The following is a 16,983-nucleotide window of genomic DNA, read 5'->3' as shown; positions in this document are numbered from 1 at the left end:
AAAAAAGAAAACTACTAACGTTAGCCTGATTTTTTTTGTATAATGTAAAAGATTTTATGCTGAGTAAATAGATATCCAACATGTCACTGTTTAAAATCGTGCACACTCATGAAATGGCGACAAACTTCCGATCTTAAAAAATCTCCACAGGCGACGCTTTAAAAACAGACGGGGCACTTTATTTTTTATTTTTTTTAATTTATTTTACTTTTATTTTAAACCTTTCCCTTTAAATTTTTTTTGATTACTTTTATCCTTATTACAAGGAATGTAAACGTCTCTTGTAATAGGAACAGGGCATGATGGGTCCTCTTTACACTGAGATCTGGGGTCTATAAGTCCCCAGATCTTGCCTCTAGGTTGAAAAGCCTGAAATAATAATAATTTTTTTTTAAATGGTCTCGGCTTCCCAGCCGAGGAAATGGCAGTGTTTACATCCGCCGAGGCCAGACATGATGACATAACGTTGTGCCCGGCTTCCAAAGGTCATAGAGATGGCTGATGACCATCTGGTCCATGGTATTCTCTATGGTAAATGTCCCCTCCCGCTGCCTGTAAAAACAATCAAGGGACTGAACAGCTGATATGGTTGTTTTTACATGATAGGGAATCGCCTGCAGAAAAACAAGATATCTAAATATCAGATATTCAGATTTAACCACTTAAACTCCAGGACATCATATGATGTCTACTTAAGGAGAAGTGGTTAATTTACAGACACTTTGTTTTGAAAAATTATATAACTTTCTGTTGATAAAAAAAATTAAAAAAAATTATCTGATGTGTTAAAGGGACTTTAGTGGTACACTTTTTTGGTTTTAAGTCTATACACATAAGATCAAAACTGACATAGGTTCACATTATGAGAATATAAATTTAGAAAGCAAAAACCGATACAATGTAATAGTTTAAAGTGCGTTTTTGAAATTTTCCTAAATATGCAAAAAACAAATATGTTTTTTTTTTTTTTTTTTTTTTTTTTATGTAACACACAGCCTTTAGCAAGCAAAACACTTCTCACAATTGTATGTGTTGTTTGAGGGTAGTTGGTTACTCTCAAAGGCACAGAAATGGTAAGAACAAGTAACTAAAAGAGTTGTTTCACATTTTAGGTCTTAAATGTACAAATACTGATAATTTATTTACCCTTTTTTTCTATTATAAGCACTCCACAGTGAACTGTATTTATACCTTCTTGGCAGGTCAGATTGATATAAATTTTGTACTGCATACCCTACCAAGGGTTTCTCTTTTCAGTCTAATCTACTTGTATGCAAGAAGGATCCTCATTCTGCTCTACTTTACAATTCCTTGACAGATTTAGGCCCCCTACTTGCATTAGTTTTCAGTAAAGCCTGGGCTCATCTGAGCACCTAAAGAAAATACAAGGCTGCCATTGTCGGCCTGAGAATGTGTTGCAAGTCTTTCTTCAATGCTTTAAGTCACTGAACACAGTCAGACTTGGCGGTAATTTACTAAAGGCAAATCCACTTTGCACTGCAAGTACACTTGCTGTAGATCTGAGGGGGACATGCATGGAAAATAAAAAACAGCATTTTAGCTTGTACATGATTGGATGATAAAATCAGCAGAGCTTCCCCTCATTTCAGATCTTCCCCTCATATCTACAGCGACTGTACTTCTAAGTGCACCTTTGGTGCACTTGTAGTGCAGAGTGGATTTGCCTTTAGTAAATCAACCCCAAGGTCTTTTATCATCATTTTGGCATGCTTGGTTTCAGGCCAGTATAAAAACCAGAGGATCTGTATAACAGCTAACTAGCATTTTCAAAAAGTCAGTGGTGGCTGCCCACATGTTTATTTCATTACAGGTGTTCTAATACAGCTAGTATAGTGGCCAAATGGGTAATATGGAGGGACACTAGATTTCTCTGGTACAGTACATGCAAGCAGCCAGGCTGCCTTAAGCTGGCCATAGATGAGTAGAAAAACAAATGAATATCTGAACAAAAATTGAATTCTTTTGATCTAATATGATGGCCCAATCATTGCATCTGAAATTTTTCTGCAAACTTCAACATTTTTCCAATCATTTTCAGCATTAAACATTACTGTTTTTTTTCTGACCGATTTATTTTACTACTACTGCTTATGTGCATTACACTTAAGATTTTTTTTCCCCCAAAGATTGACCTGCAAACAATTAAAAAAATTATTTGTTTGAAAAAAATTCCATAAGGTTAGTTTGTTCATTCATTTTTGATCTTGAAACAGAAATGGACTGCTGCAGTAAACACACTAACCATACAAAAATCAAACGATTGGTCTACTGCCTCGATTTTTTGTTTGATTTTCTACCCATCTATGGCCAGCTTTACACTTTTCTGAGCTTTGAACCTTCTCTAGATTCTACAGTAAATATCAGGATTATCTTTAGCAAATGTGAAGAAATGTTGTCATGCAGTGCTGACCCCTGTATGGCCCTAAGTGATTTACTGTCTCTTTAGGCAACGTTTTGAATCTTATGTCCAGTGTATCCCACAGGCTACATTCACAGGACAGTTATTTGCTGCATTTTACCCTGTCACTGGACAGGTAGAGAGCAGAACAGAACAAAATATAGAACTTCAGTTCTTTATGTATTGATAGATAAGCAGTTTCCATAGTGCTGACAAAAAAAAAGGTAGGAGCGAGTATTATGTGCTTTTTCTCCTGAACCTTTACTGAAGTCCATTTATTTCCAGCCCATGTATGCAGCTTTTCTGTCTGAAAGAACTACAGCCCTCCACGATGTGTCCTTTGTTCCCTCCTTAAGTGACAAAACATGACCTGGCAAAGAGAGGACCGCTAATTGCAACAAGTCCTCACCATTACTACACAGCAGAATGTTTGTTGACTAGGTCTGGGAGTATGGACTTTAGAATAATGGAATGTTTATTTCAGTTTTCTTTGTCGTTTTAACACTCTGCATATCCGTTTTCCACGCAGAGAATCCTATAGCTAAAAATTAAAAAAATTTTTTTTTAAATGCTATTTTGCAACAATAAAAGAATGTAAAACCATATATGAGTCTATTTATCTTTTGTATGTATATTATATTGCAGGGAATAAGGCCTGTCCTATTGCATAAGTTTATAATGATATTTCATGCATGACAAACTGGGGATATACCACAAGTGCAACACAACATGTTTCAAATGTTGCCCCATTCCTATGATATTCTGTTACACAGGAGGCTTGTCAGTTTGTGGTACAAAGTTGGTTTGCATTTCTAGACAAACTGCATATGAATTCATTTTTTTTATGTCAAGTAAATCTAGTTTTCATTAACACAAATTATGCTTTTAAATTTCACTGCAAGTGTCACAATGTATCTCAATACATTGCTTTTGGGTTTGAATTAAAATAGTCAATGGACAGAGAGGCTAAATTTATGCATTCATTAATTAGTTATTGACTGAAAAACAACACTGTGCCTGTAGCTATTACAATTAGAGATTTTTAAAGATCATTATGGTATAATAGTTTTGTGAAGTCACTAGTCAGTTTTGCAATGGAAACATGATGCATGAAATTAAGGCAGCCTGAAGGTCAACAAACCCATATGAAAAAGAACATGCTGTTCTAAATAATTAAATATACATGAAGTGCTAACATAGGAATAAACATTTTCTTTGCCGATTGATTAGAATAAGGGGTATGGATGCTACTTATTGTGAGGGTTATTGTTCTCTTGTTGGGGTTGGAAACAAAAGACACAAACGGCTGACCTCAGATCAGATTCCTCTTGATTTTCTTCACTTTCAATGGAGGTAATGAATAGTGGATTATGAAGTTCTCCTAGACCAAATAGGATAATTTCTATAATGTTATAATTCTATTGACTGCATGCCTTATAATACCTGAGTTTCCTCACAATGTAGAGGTTGGCTTATCCGCAGGAATCATTCAATATTGGCTATAGCTCACTGTACTCCAGCAGTGCCTTATTGCCATTATAAAGTGTGACATCTATCCAAAAACTATAAAAATAACGGACAGTAATATTTAGCACTTAAAATATAAAGTACACTTTGTAGGTAAATATACAGATGCAGTGGTAATTTGGGGACAAAGAGATTGAGGACATGTGTATATTTGGAAATCATGTCTCAAGTGACATCCACAATGCTCACTGTATGACTATCTGGTGTACTCTCTTGGTTGACCTGATCTATCAGTTGCTGGAACTAATCTAGTCAGCGCCGTAGACTTAAACCTTCATAAGGACCAGCAGGCATTGAGCACAGGACCTTTTTTTTTTGCTAATGGCCAGGATCGTAACACCACAGGGGTACTCATTAAAACCTAGAGAGACTCACGCAAAATACATTTTCGGTTGATGTCAACACATTTTGTACTACATTTAATATAGGTTACACTGTGGTTCTGGCACCACATAATGTCACCATCTAATTAACTGCTCACAGCAAAGGGCACAAACTGTATTCTATTTTTTAGTATAATATACATTGTCTTGTTTTTTCTCCTAATTGCTGTATGTGGTTGGGGAAATGTTTAAATGTTGCGATACAAACATGGCAGCAGTTATGCCTTCTAGTATCAATATAATCAAGCTGGCACCTCAGACAACTGTGGAAATGTCCATCTGTATGAAAATTGAGTACCACGCTGTGCACTGTTTGGGGTGAGATCAACACACTAAAATAGGAGAAGGATGCCATTAAATTCTGGATCTATCTAACCTAATTCACTGGAGCACTACAGTTATATAACACACAGAAGAATTTGGGTTTTCTTTTACACTTGATAGGTCCTATGCAGGTCTGCCAGTGCTATACAATTGCTCTCCTTAAGCAATGCTCTATTCATCAAATGGACTCTAACACTATTTTTCCTAGAAGCTACAGGGCAATGTACTGATATTCTACGTTTGCCAATGTGCTGCACTGGCATTGATAAAGTGGACCATGCTTTGTGAGAAGGCTTTTGGGAATATAGAAGCTTTGAAAAGCTTGGCCTGGCCTTAGTCCCACCTTTCCTCTTTCTGAAGCGTAAAGGAGATTTAAAAGTTGGACCATTCACCACCACTCCCAAACATTCATCCTTTAGCTCCTGAGAGGAGATAATGCTTTCTTTTTGGGGCATCAAGATATTCACATATCCCAAGCCAATATTTGAAACACTTCTTTTATCACACTCTTTCTCTCCATGAGAAGGAGGACTTTCTAAAGGCTCCTTTTTCACAGAATCCTTGCTTCCATTGGCTCTCTTTGGTGAGCTAGCTCTGGATACTTGGGAGCATGGCAAGCATGTGGCACTATGTGGCTTGCCAGTTCCTCCATGTAACGGGTCTAAATAGTCTTGTTTCTCTAAAACCTGTATACCAGGACCAAAGTTTAAACTAGTTCTGTCTGTGAAAGAATCTCGACTTTCATAACCGCCTAGGTCAGCCGGTGCTGAACACTGATGGAGTGGCCATGATCCTTTGCAGTCCCCTTGATTTTCCTTATCTCCATTGTCTTCCTGCCCGCCATCGAATGAGCTCTCTGTTTGGTTGTTCTCCTCAACTGTGTCAGATGGTGCATTAAAGTCCCGAAGAAACACCACAATAACTGTGATGTTGTCACTGGAGCCAGCATCACGAGCGGATGCAACCAACTTATGGGCAACCATGCTGCTATCACCATTGTTCTCCTTTAAATGGTCAGACACAACTTTTACTGCCTCTTCAGGGTTAACTGTATCATAAAAACCATCACAAGCGAGAATGAGATAATCTTCAGAACCATCAAGGACGACGGAATCGGAATCTGCATCACCACAAATATATGGCTTATGCTCAGCATCCCCTGTAAAACAACAACAACATGTCAACTACACACGGACTACATAGTTAAAAAAAGAAAAGTGTGATGCATAGTCACTCATACAAAATCAATATTGTTTTCATCAGACTGCTCTCAACTTATCAAACATAAAATATGATAATTTTCTGTAAATTACTGCACATTTATGCTATTTGAGGACACTTGTCTTAAAGAGACAAGAGAGTCACCCTAGAAAGAAAAAAATTATGAAAGCCAGAAGCTACAAATACTGTAGCCGCTGCCTTTAATAAAGGAACACTTACCTGTCCAAGGATCCAGTCCTCACCCAGCCTGGTTCTTCACTGGTCTTTGGGTCCTTGGCACCAGCATGTTTATTGCGGGAAGCCGGCTTTATCTACTTGCAGCTTCACAGCCGGCTTCTCTTTGTGCCACGCTGCAGTTTGTGTATGGTTCGGCAGCCTTCTGGGACCTGTGACGTCTCCCAGTGGACAGACGTGGGCAAAGAGAGGGGGGCTAATTGGCAATTGGAAATTCTACTCTGGATAAATATGTAAGCTGAACCTGATGGAGGATCTTGTGCTCTCTGTGCTCTTACCTGAGCCCTATCTCGATCAAGCGATGTTGCATGAAAGCCTCGGCTGTCTGGGACTCTTCCTCCTCATTGGCTGAGACAGCATTGGGCGCCATGGACACAGAGCAGCGACTCAGCTCAGGTGCCCCATAGCAAGCTGCTTGCTGTGGGGACACTGGGCAGAAGGGAGGGGCCAGGAGTGCTGGCGAGGGACCCGAGAAGAGGAGGATCGGGGCAGCTCTGCGTAAAACCATTACACAGAGCAGGTAAGTATAACATGTTTGTTATTTTTAAACAAAAAAAAAAATTATATCACTTTAATGTTCAGGTAAAGGGAGGTGAGGGGGTTAATATACAGTTCACTAAAAAGATTGCATTAGGAGAAGAGGGGTCAGGGAAAATAAATGAATAGATTTGTACCTACTGCTGCTGATCCGTTCATTCTTTCCTCATTCACAAATGACTTACTATGTTGTAAGATGAAGGGAAGGGATCAATCATGTAAACAATAGCAAGCATTTGCTGTGATGACAGATCACATAATACCCAGGAATTCGGATAAACTCGGTAAAGTGTCTCTGGGTACCGAGCCACCCGATGGTGCCTTTTTACTCAGCAATTAGCAAGCAGAATAGCCACCTGGTGGTATTTATATTGTTATTTTTTACCACTTGACCATCGGAAGGTTTTACCTCCTTCATATTCAGGAAATTTTTTTGTTATTCAGCACTGTGCTACTTTGCCAAATGTTCAGCCATTATTAATTGATAGACCTATGCACCACGGTACCACTATGCTGAAACCAGAAATCGATAATAAATGCAAATCGGTTAAAAAATGTAATCAAAAACTTGTGTCACCACCCAATAAGTGTGTACACACTGAAATAAGCGATTTAAAATATAGAGGCGCTAGTGATTACCTGTTCCATCGATGCAACTCTCTCTCTCTCTCTCTCTATATATATAAAAACACTATCGAGTGCATATATAAATATATCAAAGTTAATTCATAAATATATACAATAGCAATAACATGAATAATGTGACAGAAATCAATCTGTACTAAAAGTGAAACAATGGCAATTAAAATTTACAAATTGCAAATACTAATTATTTAAAAAATTTGTTACTAAAGCATGTCATTACAAGAAATGTGCAAAAAAACAACAGTCCAAGGGAGTTAGCCAAAAAGCAAAGTCCATAGGACATATCCAATCTAAGTATTCTTTCTATGCCATGCTGTGACACCCAGTGAACATAATGTGTGATGATGTCTTTAGGAAGCAGTCGTGACGAAAGGCGTAGGAGGTGGAGCTTCCTGCAGGTCCCTTTCAGCCATGGTAACTGGTAACTGGAACGCATGCTAGTTCCTGGTTACGGCGGAGTGCCAGTGTGAGTTCCCAGTTCACTTGCGGACTGTATAAGTGCATTATTTATGCATCTACAAGAACCTTTCCTTTTTTGGGGCATTTTCTGGTATATATGAGAGGCATATAGAAGGAGAAGTTTACATCAAAGTTGGTTTTCCTGAATATGCGAGGAGCAGAATTAAGTGCACATTGACCACTTTTAGTTAAGTGTTTAGCACACATATTGTTTTGGTGACACCAATTTTTTGATTAATTAGTATTTGTATTTTATACATTTTAATCACCATTGTTTCACTTTTGCCACGCATTGATTTCTATCACATTAACCATGTTATTGCTTTTATATATATATATATATATATATATATATATATATATATATATATATATATATATATGAATTAACTTTTATATATTTTTATAGATGCAGTTTTTATATACATAGTTGCATTGGCTAAATATAACTGGTAATCACTCACCCCCCTATATTTTATATAAATTGTTCAGTCATGCAACACCGTACCCAAATTCAATTTTTAACATTTGTGTAGGTTTTTTATTATATAAACGAAAAAAGACCAAAATTTGGAACAAAAACAGATATTTTCTACTTTCTGTTATAAAACTTATTGAATAAAAGCTAATTTCTTTATACATTTAGGCCAAAATTTATTCTGCCACATGTCTTTGGTAAAAAAAAAATTTTTAAAAATCCCACATCCAACACTGTGGTTCTGGGGACACTAATATAGATTTGATCACGATCAAGATACTGATCCATACACTGTCACTGTACTAAGGACACTGGCTGGGTAACAGGGCAATCAAAAGGGATTAAATGTGCCTAAGAAGTGTATGTAAGAGTATTTGTGCTGCTTGTACTCACACAGAATCGGTCTGTCTTCTCTCCCTGTTTGAAAAGAGCTCAGGGAGGAACAAGCTGGCCAGATCCTGTGTGTTATGGTTACAAACACACAGAGGTCTGTGCTGTGATTAGCCACAGCCAGTAAGCAGGTATACAGCCCAAATTATTGGCTGTAACCTGCTAAGAGACTCGTGTTGTGGCGAATTAGCAGGGGGTGTTAACAGCGCACACAAAAACCATGAAGTACGCTGAAACGTTCCCAGGTCTCCTAGCCTAAAGCTGCAGCCCTCCCACAATAAATGTTTTGTGGGCGGATAGCAAGTGCCTAAACAGCATTGGGTAAATAACGGTGAAGCAAAGGTACCCTCGTAGGGAATGCTCCGGATGTTTTGGGCCTGCGGATGGGGAAGCTGGAGAAAAACTGTCCCTTTATGCAGATGACGCATTGCTGTACCTCAATGATGCTGGGCCCTCGCTTCTGGCTGCCCTGCAGATAATTGACACCTTTGGCGCCTTTTCAGGGATCAGAATAAATTGGTCCAAATCAGTTCTATTCCCCATTGATGGAGATGCTGCTAGGGCGGCGAGCCTTTCTCCCTTGCGTTGGGTATCTGAATTTCGCTACCTTGGGGTTGTGGTAACCAAACAGGCTTCTAATTACTTTGATAAAAACCTTCTCCCCTTGTTATCAACCCTAAAGACACAATGTTCTTCTTGGGTCAATCTTTCCCTGAATCTATTAGGGCGTATTAATCTCATCAAAATCATGATGCTGCCCAAATTTAACTACATATTCAGAAACTGCCTGATATGAATCCCTATCTCCTTTTTTAAAGATTTTGATAAATGTGTGGGTTCTTTCATCTCGAATGGTGCAGTTCCTAGACTAGCAAGATCCACTCTTTGGCTTCCTGCCCACCTGGGGAGACTAGCTTTCCCTAACTTTCAAGTTTATTATTGGGCAGCGATGTTGGTCTCAGTTCAGGGGTGGTTTAGGGGTTCTAAATCCAATGCAGCTGCTTGCTTAGAGGCAGTGGGGGTCATTTACTATGGCGCTGCGGTGCTAATTCGCGCAAATGTGTGCAAATTAGCGCTAAAATGATATTCACTATAGTGCTGGTGAGAAAATACTCCCAAAATCGAATTTACTATAGTTCCCTGAAACTAAATAGCGCCCAAATCCTTACTCTGCTAAAAGCTGGAGAATTGCACATGGAAAGAATGTTTAGAGCATGATATAATTGTCTAACTGGTACTGAAATATACGGTATATTATTTAAAGATAATCTGCTTTTAAACTGTGTGAAAAAGTGATTTCTACCTTGAAATATTTTTAAAAGTCTGAGAAGAGATTCCCAGTTTCTGCACAACTAGGTGCCAACACAACTGAGCATGCTCAGACCTGCAAACAGCTCTCATTTTAGCTCCAGAGTCTTTTTTACCAGGTGCTATAGTAAATGCCAAAATTAGCGCTTGGCTAAAATGTGTTTTTGAGAATGAAAATCAGTATTATTATATTCCAATGCAAGTTTCAGCCATTAATTCTAATGGTACAATAAATAAATACTTTTAATGTTGAAATGTATCTTTCTCTGAAATAAATGTTCCTTGCAACATTGTTGCTGCTTCTATTTTGTTTTTTTCTCATCTATTTTGTTTTTAAGAATGCTAGAAAGTGAAATGTTTTGGTAAAATATATTTTTCTCTGTTACTTTCACTTGTTACTCTCCATCTCACAACAGTCTTTACCCAAACTCACACAGGTGTCTTTACAAAGCACAAACAATACCATAGCTGATGCAAATTTAAAATGAGTCACATTTTTTGTGCGTTTTATTATTTCCAAATATTCATAACTCGAGTCCAAAAAATGTGATATGTGTACCAACATCAGAAATCAAACTGTAATTCCCCAAAATTTGAGGATAATATCACTATTCATTACTAATATAATACACTCACCCACAAAGAACCACCAGATATCACAGAATAAACCAAGAAGAATAACTCTTGAGTAATGTAATTCCATCATCTGTATGTCCAAAGAAATGCTGTATTTATGTGTAGGAGGTTCTCATATGTGGCAGAGCTCCATGGCGTAGAGGTTAGAACTTCTGCTTAGTATCCCTGAGCATCTGGGTTTGTATCCCAAACATGCTGCTTCATGTAGAGAAGTTGTCTCATCTCCCAGGTCCTAAAACTATGTCTAAATGTAGTATTTATGTGTAGGAGGGTTTCACCACCATTGTAACCCTTGCCAGATACACTATCTAGCCAAAAGTATTGGGACACCTGCATTTACACACTCACATGACCTTTAATGGCAGCCCAGTCTTAGTCCGTAGGGTTAACATTTGATTTTGCCCACCCTTTGCAGCTAGAACAGCTTCTGGAAGGCTGGGCAGCCTGTCCACAAGGTTTAGTGTGTCTATGGCAATGTTTGACCATTCTTCCAGAAGTGCATTTGTGAGGCCAGGCACTTATGTTGGATGAGAAGGCCTGGCTTGCAGTCTCTACTCTAATTCAGCCAAAAGTGTGTTCTATCGGGTTGAGGTCAGGACTCTGTGCAGGCCAGTCAAAGTCCTCCACCCCAAACTTGCTCATCCATGTCTTTATGGACCTTGCTTTGTGCACTGGTGTGCAGTCATGTTGGAACAGGAAGGGGCCATCCCCAAACTGTTCCCACAAAGTTGGGAGCATGAAATTGTCCAAAATGTCTTGGTATGATGATGCCTTAAGCGTTCCCTTCACTGGAACTAAGGGGCCAAGCCCAACCCCTGAAAAACAACCCCACACCATAATCCCCCCCCCCCCCTCCATCAAATGATTTGGACCAGTGCACAAAGCAAGGTCCATAAAGACATGGATGAATGAGTTTGGGGTGAAGGAACTTGACTGGCCTGGACAGAGTCCTGACCTCCACACAACAGAACACTTTGGGGATGAATTAGAGTGGAGACTGTAAGCCAGGCCTTCTCGTCCAACATCAGTGCCTGGCTTCACAAATGCACTTGGAAGAATGGTCAAACATTCCCATAGACACACTCCTAAACCTTGTGGACAGCCTTTCCAGAAGAGTTGAAGCTGTTGTAGCTGCAAAGGGTGGGCCAACTCAATATTGAAACCTACGACTAAGACTGGGATGCAATTACAGTTCATGTGCGTTTAAAGTCCCAATACTTAGGCCAATATATTGTATATTGCTTATGACACTGAGCATGGCTATAGACTTAGGGCTGGTTCACACCACAGAGATGCAGACACCATGTGTGAGGCTGGCCAAGTGGGTAGCAATTCTGTCTAGCAGCACTGGGGTTGCTGGTTCAAATCCCCAACATGTTAATTCTTGTGTTGAAGTTTATATTTTCTCCCTGTGTGAGTTTCTCCCCACAATCCAAAGATGTGCTGGCATTTTATTTGTCTCCTGTTGAAATAATCTCTAATGTAAAAAAGTTCATTTTAGACTTTAGATTGGAAGCTCATTGCAGCCATGGACTGATGTTAATGGGGGTTATTTACGAAAGGCAAATCCACTTTGCACTACAAGTGCAAAGTGCACTTGAAATTGCACTGAAAGTGCACTTGGAAGTGCAGTCACTGTAGATCTGAGGGGAAGCTCTGCTGATTTTATCATCCAATCACGTACAAGCTAAAATGCTGTTTTTTATTTTCCTTGCATGACCCCCTGGGGTCTACAGCGACTGCATTTCAAGTGCACTTTCAGTGCATTTTCAAGTGCACTTTGCACTTGTAGTGCAAAGTGGATTTGCCTTTAGTAAATAACCCCCAATGTTTGTTAGCACTAATCATGCCCAGGGACTTGGGCATTTAAAATTGTAGGGTTTACACTGCACAGGTACATATACTTAGAAAACTGTTGCCTTGTTTATGTGGATGCAAATGGATGCAAATCTTTGGCCTGTAGTTGGAGATTTGATACACATAGCCAAGAGCTAACACAATTGCAAACAGTATTACAGTGGGACAAAAAGTATTTAGTCAGCCACCAATTGTGCAAGTTCTCCCACTTAAAAAGATGAGAGAGGCCTGTAATTGTCATCATAGGTATACCTCAACTATGAGAGACAAAATGTGGAAACAAATCCAGACAATCACATGGTCTGATTTTTGAAAGAATTTATTTGCAAATTATGGTGGAAAATAAGTATTTGGTCACCTACAAACAAGCAAGATTTCTGGCTCTCACAGACCTGTATCTTCTTCTTTAAGAGGCTCCTCTGTCCTCCACTCATTACCCATATTAATGGCACCTGTTTCAACTTGTTATCAGTATAAAAAAGACACCTGTCCACAACCTCAAACAGTCACACTCCAAACTCCACTATGGTGAAGACCAAAGAGCTGTTGAAGGACACCAGGAACAAAATTGTAGACCTGCACCAGGCTGGGAAGACTGAATCTGCAATAGGCAAGCAGCTTGGGGTGAAGAAATCAACTGTGGGAGCAATAATTAGAAAATGGAAGACATACAAGACCACCGATAATCTTCCTCGATCTGGGGCTCCATGCAAGATCTCACCACATGGGCTCGAAATGATCACAAGAACGGTGAGCCAAAATCCCAAAACCACACGGGGGACCTAGTGAATGACCTGCAGAGAGCTGGGACCAACGTAACAAAAGCTACCATCAGTAACACACTATGCCGCCAGGGACTCAGATCCTGCAGTGCCAGACATGTCCCCCTGCTTAAGCCAGTACATTTCCGGGCCCATTTGAGGTTTGCTAGAGTGCATTTGGATGATCCAGAAGAGGATTGGGAGAATGTTATATGGTCAGATGAAACCAAAGTAGAACTGTTTGGTAGAAACACAACTCGTCGTGTTTGGAGGAGAGAGAATGCTGCGTTGCAACCAAAGAACACCATACCTACTGTGAAGCATGGGGGTAGCAACATCATGCTTTGGAGCTGTTTCTCTGCAAAGGGAACAGGACGACTGATCGAATCAAAGAATGAATGGGGCCATGTATCATGAGGTTTTGAGTGCAAACCCCCTCCCATCAGCAAGGGCATTGAAGATGAAACGTGGCTGGGTCTTTCAGCATGACAATGATCCCAAACACACCACCCGGGCAACGTAGGTGTGGGTTTGTAAGAAGCATTTCAAGGTCCTGGAGTGGCCTAGCCAGTCTCCAGATCTCAACTCCATAGAAAACCTTTAGAGGGAGTTGAAAGTCCATGTTGCCCAGCGACAGCCCCAAAACATCATTGCTCTAGAGGAGATCTGCATGGAGAAATGGGCCAACATACCAGCAACAGTGTGTGACAACCTTATGAAGACTTAACGTTTGACCTCTGTTATTGCCAACAAAAGATATATAACAAAGTATTGAGATGAACTTTTGATATTGACCAAATACTTATTTTCCACCATAATTTGCAAATAAATTCTTTAAAAAAATCAGACAATGTGATTGTCTGGATTTGTTTCCACATTTTGTCTCTCATAGTTGAGGTATACCTATGATGACAATTACAGGCCTCTCTCATCTTTTTAAGTGGGAGAACATGCACAATTGGTGGCTGACTAAATACTTTTTTGCCCCACTGTATGTGTTCCTCATCAGGTGAAATCACTTCAGACATACACGAAGAGACAGACTGAAAGATACCGGTGGGCATGTACTTCTATTGGGCGTGTGTCAGTGTGCTAACAATACAACCTCTCTTATATAAAGGGCTGCAGTAGGGGTGGTTGGTTTGGCCTGAGAAGGCCAGATTTTTTGCTGTGATTTGTGGGGGAGAAGGAATGAAATTGTGCATATTGGCAAGTGCCCAACTATGGTTGGTTGCTGAAATTCTTGTGCATTTTTTCCATCAAAAGTGTGTTTTTGTGGCAATGCTGTCAATGTTGTGTGTGTATTGTTCCTATCTGACCATGCATACATGGTTTGGGAGCATGTGCTGACCTTCTACTCTTTGGTCTCATTGCTTAATCATGTACACAGAAATGCAGTTTCCAGCAGAACATGGTCACCAATGTATGTATGTGTGGATTGTGGGGTCGTGGGTATTATGTTTTGAATAAGCGCCTTTTGTAATATTATGTTGGAATGCTTTGTAAGAATAATGACTGTTAAGTATGTTTCTATAATCTTGCAGATAAAAATGTGATGTGTTTCCCATTATACACTGAAAGTAAAGCTGTGTCCACCCTAAGGTTTAGACAAATTTTAGATTGTAAGGACTGTAATGGAAATTTGTAAGTTCTGTATATAATTGTATTCTATTTTTGTATGTATTGCACATTGCCCTCACTGTGCACACAGCACTAATAATGTTTTCAGTAAATGTTTACATTCTTTCAAGTCCTGATTAGAATTAGCCTGCCTATGTAACGCCCCTTGTTACCATAAACGTACAATTGTAATATTAATGTGATACCTATGTAATCATGTGCATAAAAACCTTCAATTGCGTCATAATAAAGCAGAACAGTTATTTGGAAAGATGTTGAGCGTATCTTTTGTGTCTGTTCCCTACTGCAGTAGTTATTATTAATTTGGAACCACTAATCAATATGAGGATAGGAGTTGCCTATCATCAATTTAACCGAGTCAGCTCCTATGAGCGGGGCCCTTAAAATCCAATTGCTAACAGTTTTGCTAAATGTAGCACCATATATCTGTAGAATAATTATTTTTTTTTTGAAGCTAGTAAATTAATGTACATAATTTTGTTTCTGCTGGCAAAATAAAAGTACATTATTCAGCTTGTTTGTTGGGGGTGGTGGTTTTGGGGAAGTGCAATATCTTTTTATATCTTAATTCTATATGTATTTGTGCACAAAAAAGCTAGTCTCTTCACCCTGGTTCACATTAATGCTATTTTGAAATTGGGCTACTTCACTTGAAGTAGCCCGATTTCAAAGTAGCAAGGTCAGCGGGATTTCAGGTGCGGCCGTTTACCATGTGATTGCTCCGTCAAATGACGGAGCGATCACATGTCATGACGCTGGTTCCTCCCTCCCTTCTCTGTACCGATCGGTACAGTGTGAGAGGAGAGGGGGAGGGATCGGAAGGCAGCAGCACTGTGGGCTGGATCTGTAGTGCCCACAGCGCTGCTCTGTCACATCCATCCATCCATTCATGCTCAGCCATCCCTCCATACTCTAATACCCTGCAATGCCCTGCAATACTCTGCAATAACCTGCACTACCCTGCAATACCCCGCAATACTCTGCAATACCCCGCAATACTCCACAATACTCCTCGATACTCTGCAATACTCCGCAATACCCCGCAATACTCATATGATTTTGTGCGGGGATATCTGAATGATGCCTGCAGCTACAGGCATCATTCAGATATCAGCTTTTTCAGCCGGCGATTCCCTACACCATAGGAATGATCATGGCAGCTGTTCCACTGCTTGATCGTTCTTACGGGAGGCGAGAGGGGACGCCCCCCCCTCCGGTGCTTCTACCAACTCACCGCTACGATCGAAGCCAGGATCGTTTTTTGTTTTTTCATTTCAGGCTTCCCAGCCTAAAGGTGAGATATGGGGTCTTATTGACCCCATATCTCACTGTAAAGAGGACCTGTCATGCCATATTCCTATTACAAGGGATGGTTACATTCCTTGTAATAGGAATAAGAGTGATCAAACTTTTTTTTTGGGGGGGGGGAGTGTCAAACTAAAATAAATAAAGTAAAATGAACAATAAAAAAAAAAAAAATTTAAACCGCCCCTGTCCGTGCGCTCGCATGCAGAAGCAAACGCATATATAAGTCCCGCCCACATATGAAAATGGTGTTCAAACCACACATGCAAGGTATCGCTGTGATCGGTAAAGCGAGAGCAATAATTTTGGCCCTAGACCTCCTCTGTAATTCAAAACATGTAACCAGTAAAAAATTTTAAAGCGTCGCCTATGGAGATATTTAAGTAGCAAAGTTTTACACCATTCCACGAGCATGTGCAATTTTGAAGGGTGACATATTAGGTATCTAATTACTCTGCGTAACTTCGTCTTTCACATTATGCAAAAACATTGGGCTAACTTTACGGTTTTGTTTTTTTTTTTTAAGCACAAAACTGTTTTTTTTTTCCAAAAAAAGTGTTTGAAAAATTGCTGCGCAAATACTGTGCAAGATAAAAAGTTGCAACAACCGCCATTGTATTCTCTAGGGTCTTTGCTAAAAAAACATATAATGTTTTGGGGTTCTATGTAATTTTCTTGCAAATAAATGATGATTTTTACATGTAGCAGAGAAATGTCAGAATTGGCCTGGGTGCTCCAGAACACCTGAAGATGCTCCGTGCATGTTGGGCGTCTGTATGTGGCCAGGCTGTGTAAAAGTCTCACACATGTGGTATCGCCATACTCGGTAGTAATAGCAGAATGTGTTTTGGGGTGTAA

At 39.6% G+C, this 16,983-nt stretch overlaps 1 protein-coding gene across 1 annotated transcript in view; it reads right to left on the bottom strand.

The window, feature by feature from the left end:
• Positions 1-244: 244 nt before the first annotated feature.
• PPM1E (protein phosphatase, Mg2+/Mn2+ dependent 1E) overlaps positions 245-16,983 on the bottom strand; it is a 530,484-nt gene continuing 513,745 nt past the window's right edge. The window contains exon 7 of the mRNA XM_073615165.1: positions 245-5,812. Coding sequence (XP_073471266.1) covers positions 4,761-5,812 — 1,052 coding nt within the window. The 3' untranslated portion in view covers positions 245-4,760. The remainder of the gene's footprint in view (positions 5,813-16,983) is intronic.

Source organism: Aquarana catesbeiana, linkage group LG02 (genome assembly GCF_042186555.1).
Source record: "Aquarana catesbeiana isolate 2022-GZ linkage group LG02, ASM4218655v1, whole genome shotgun sequence".
Lineage (NCBI taxonomy): Eukaryota > Metazoa > Chordata > Amphibia > Anura > Ranidae > Aquarana > Aquarana catesbeiana.
Note: the sequence above shows the minus strand (reverse complement) of the source record. Positions and strands in the feature narration are given on the sequence as shown.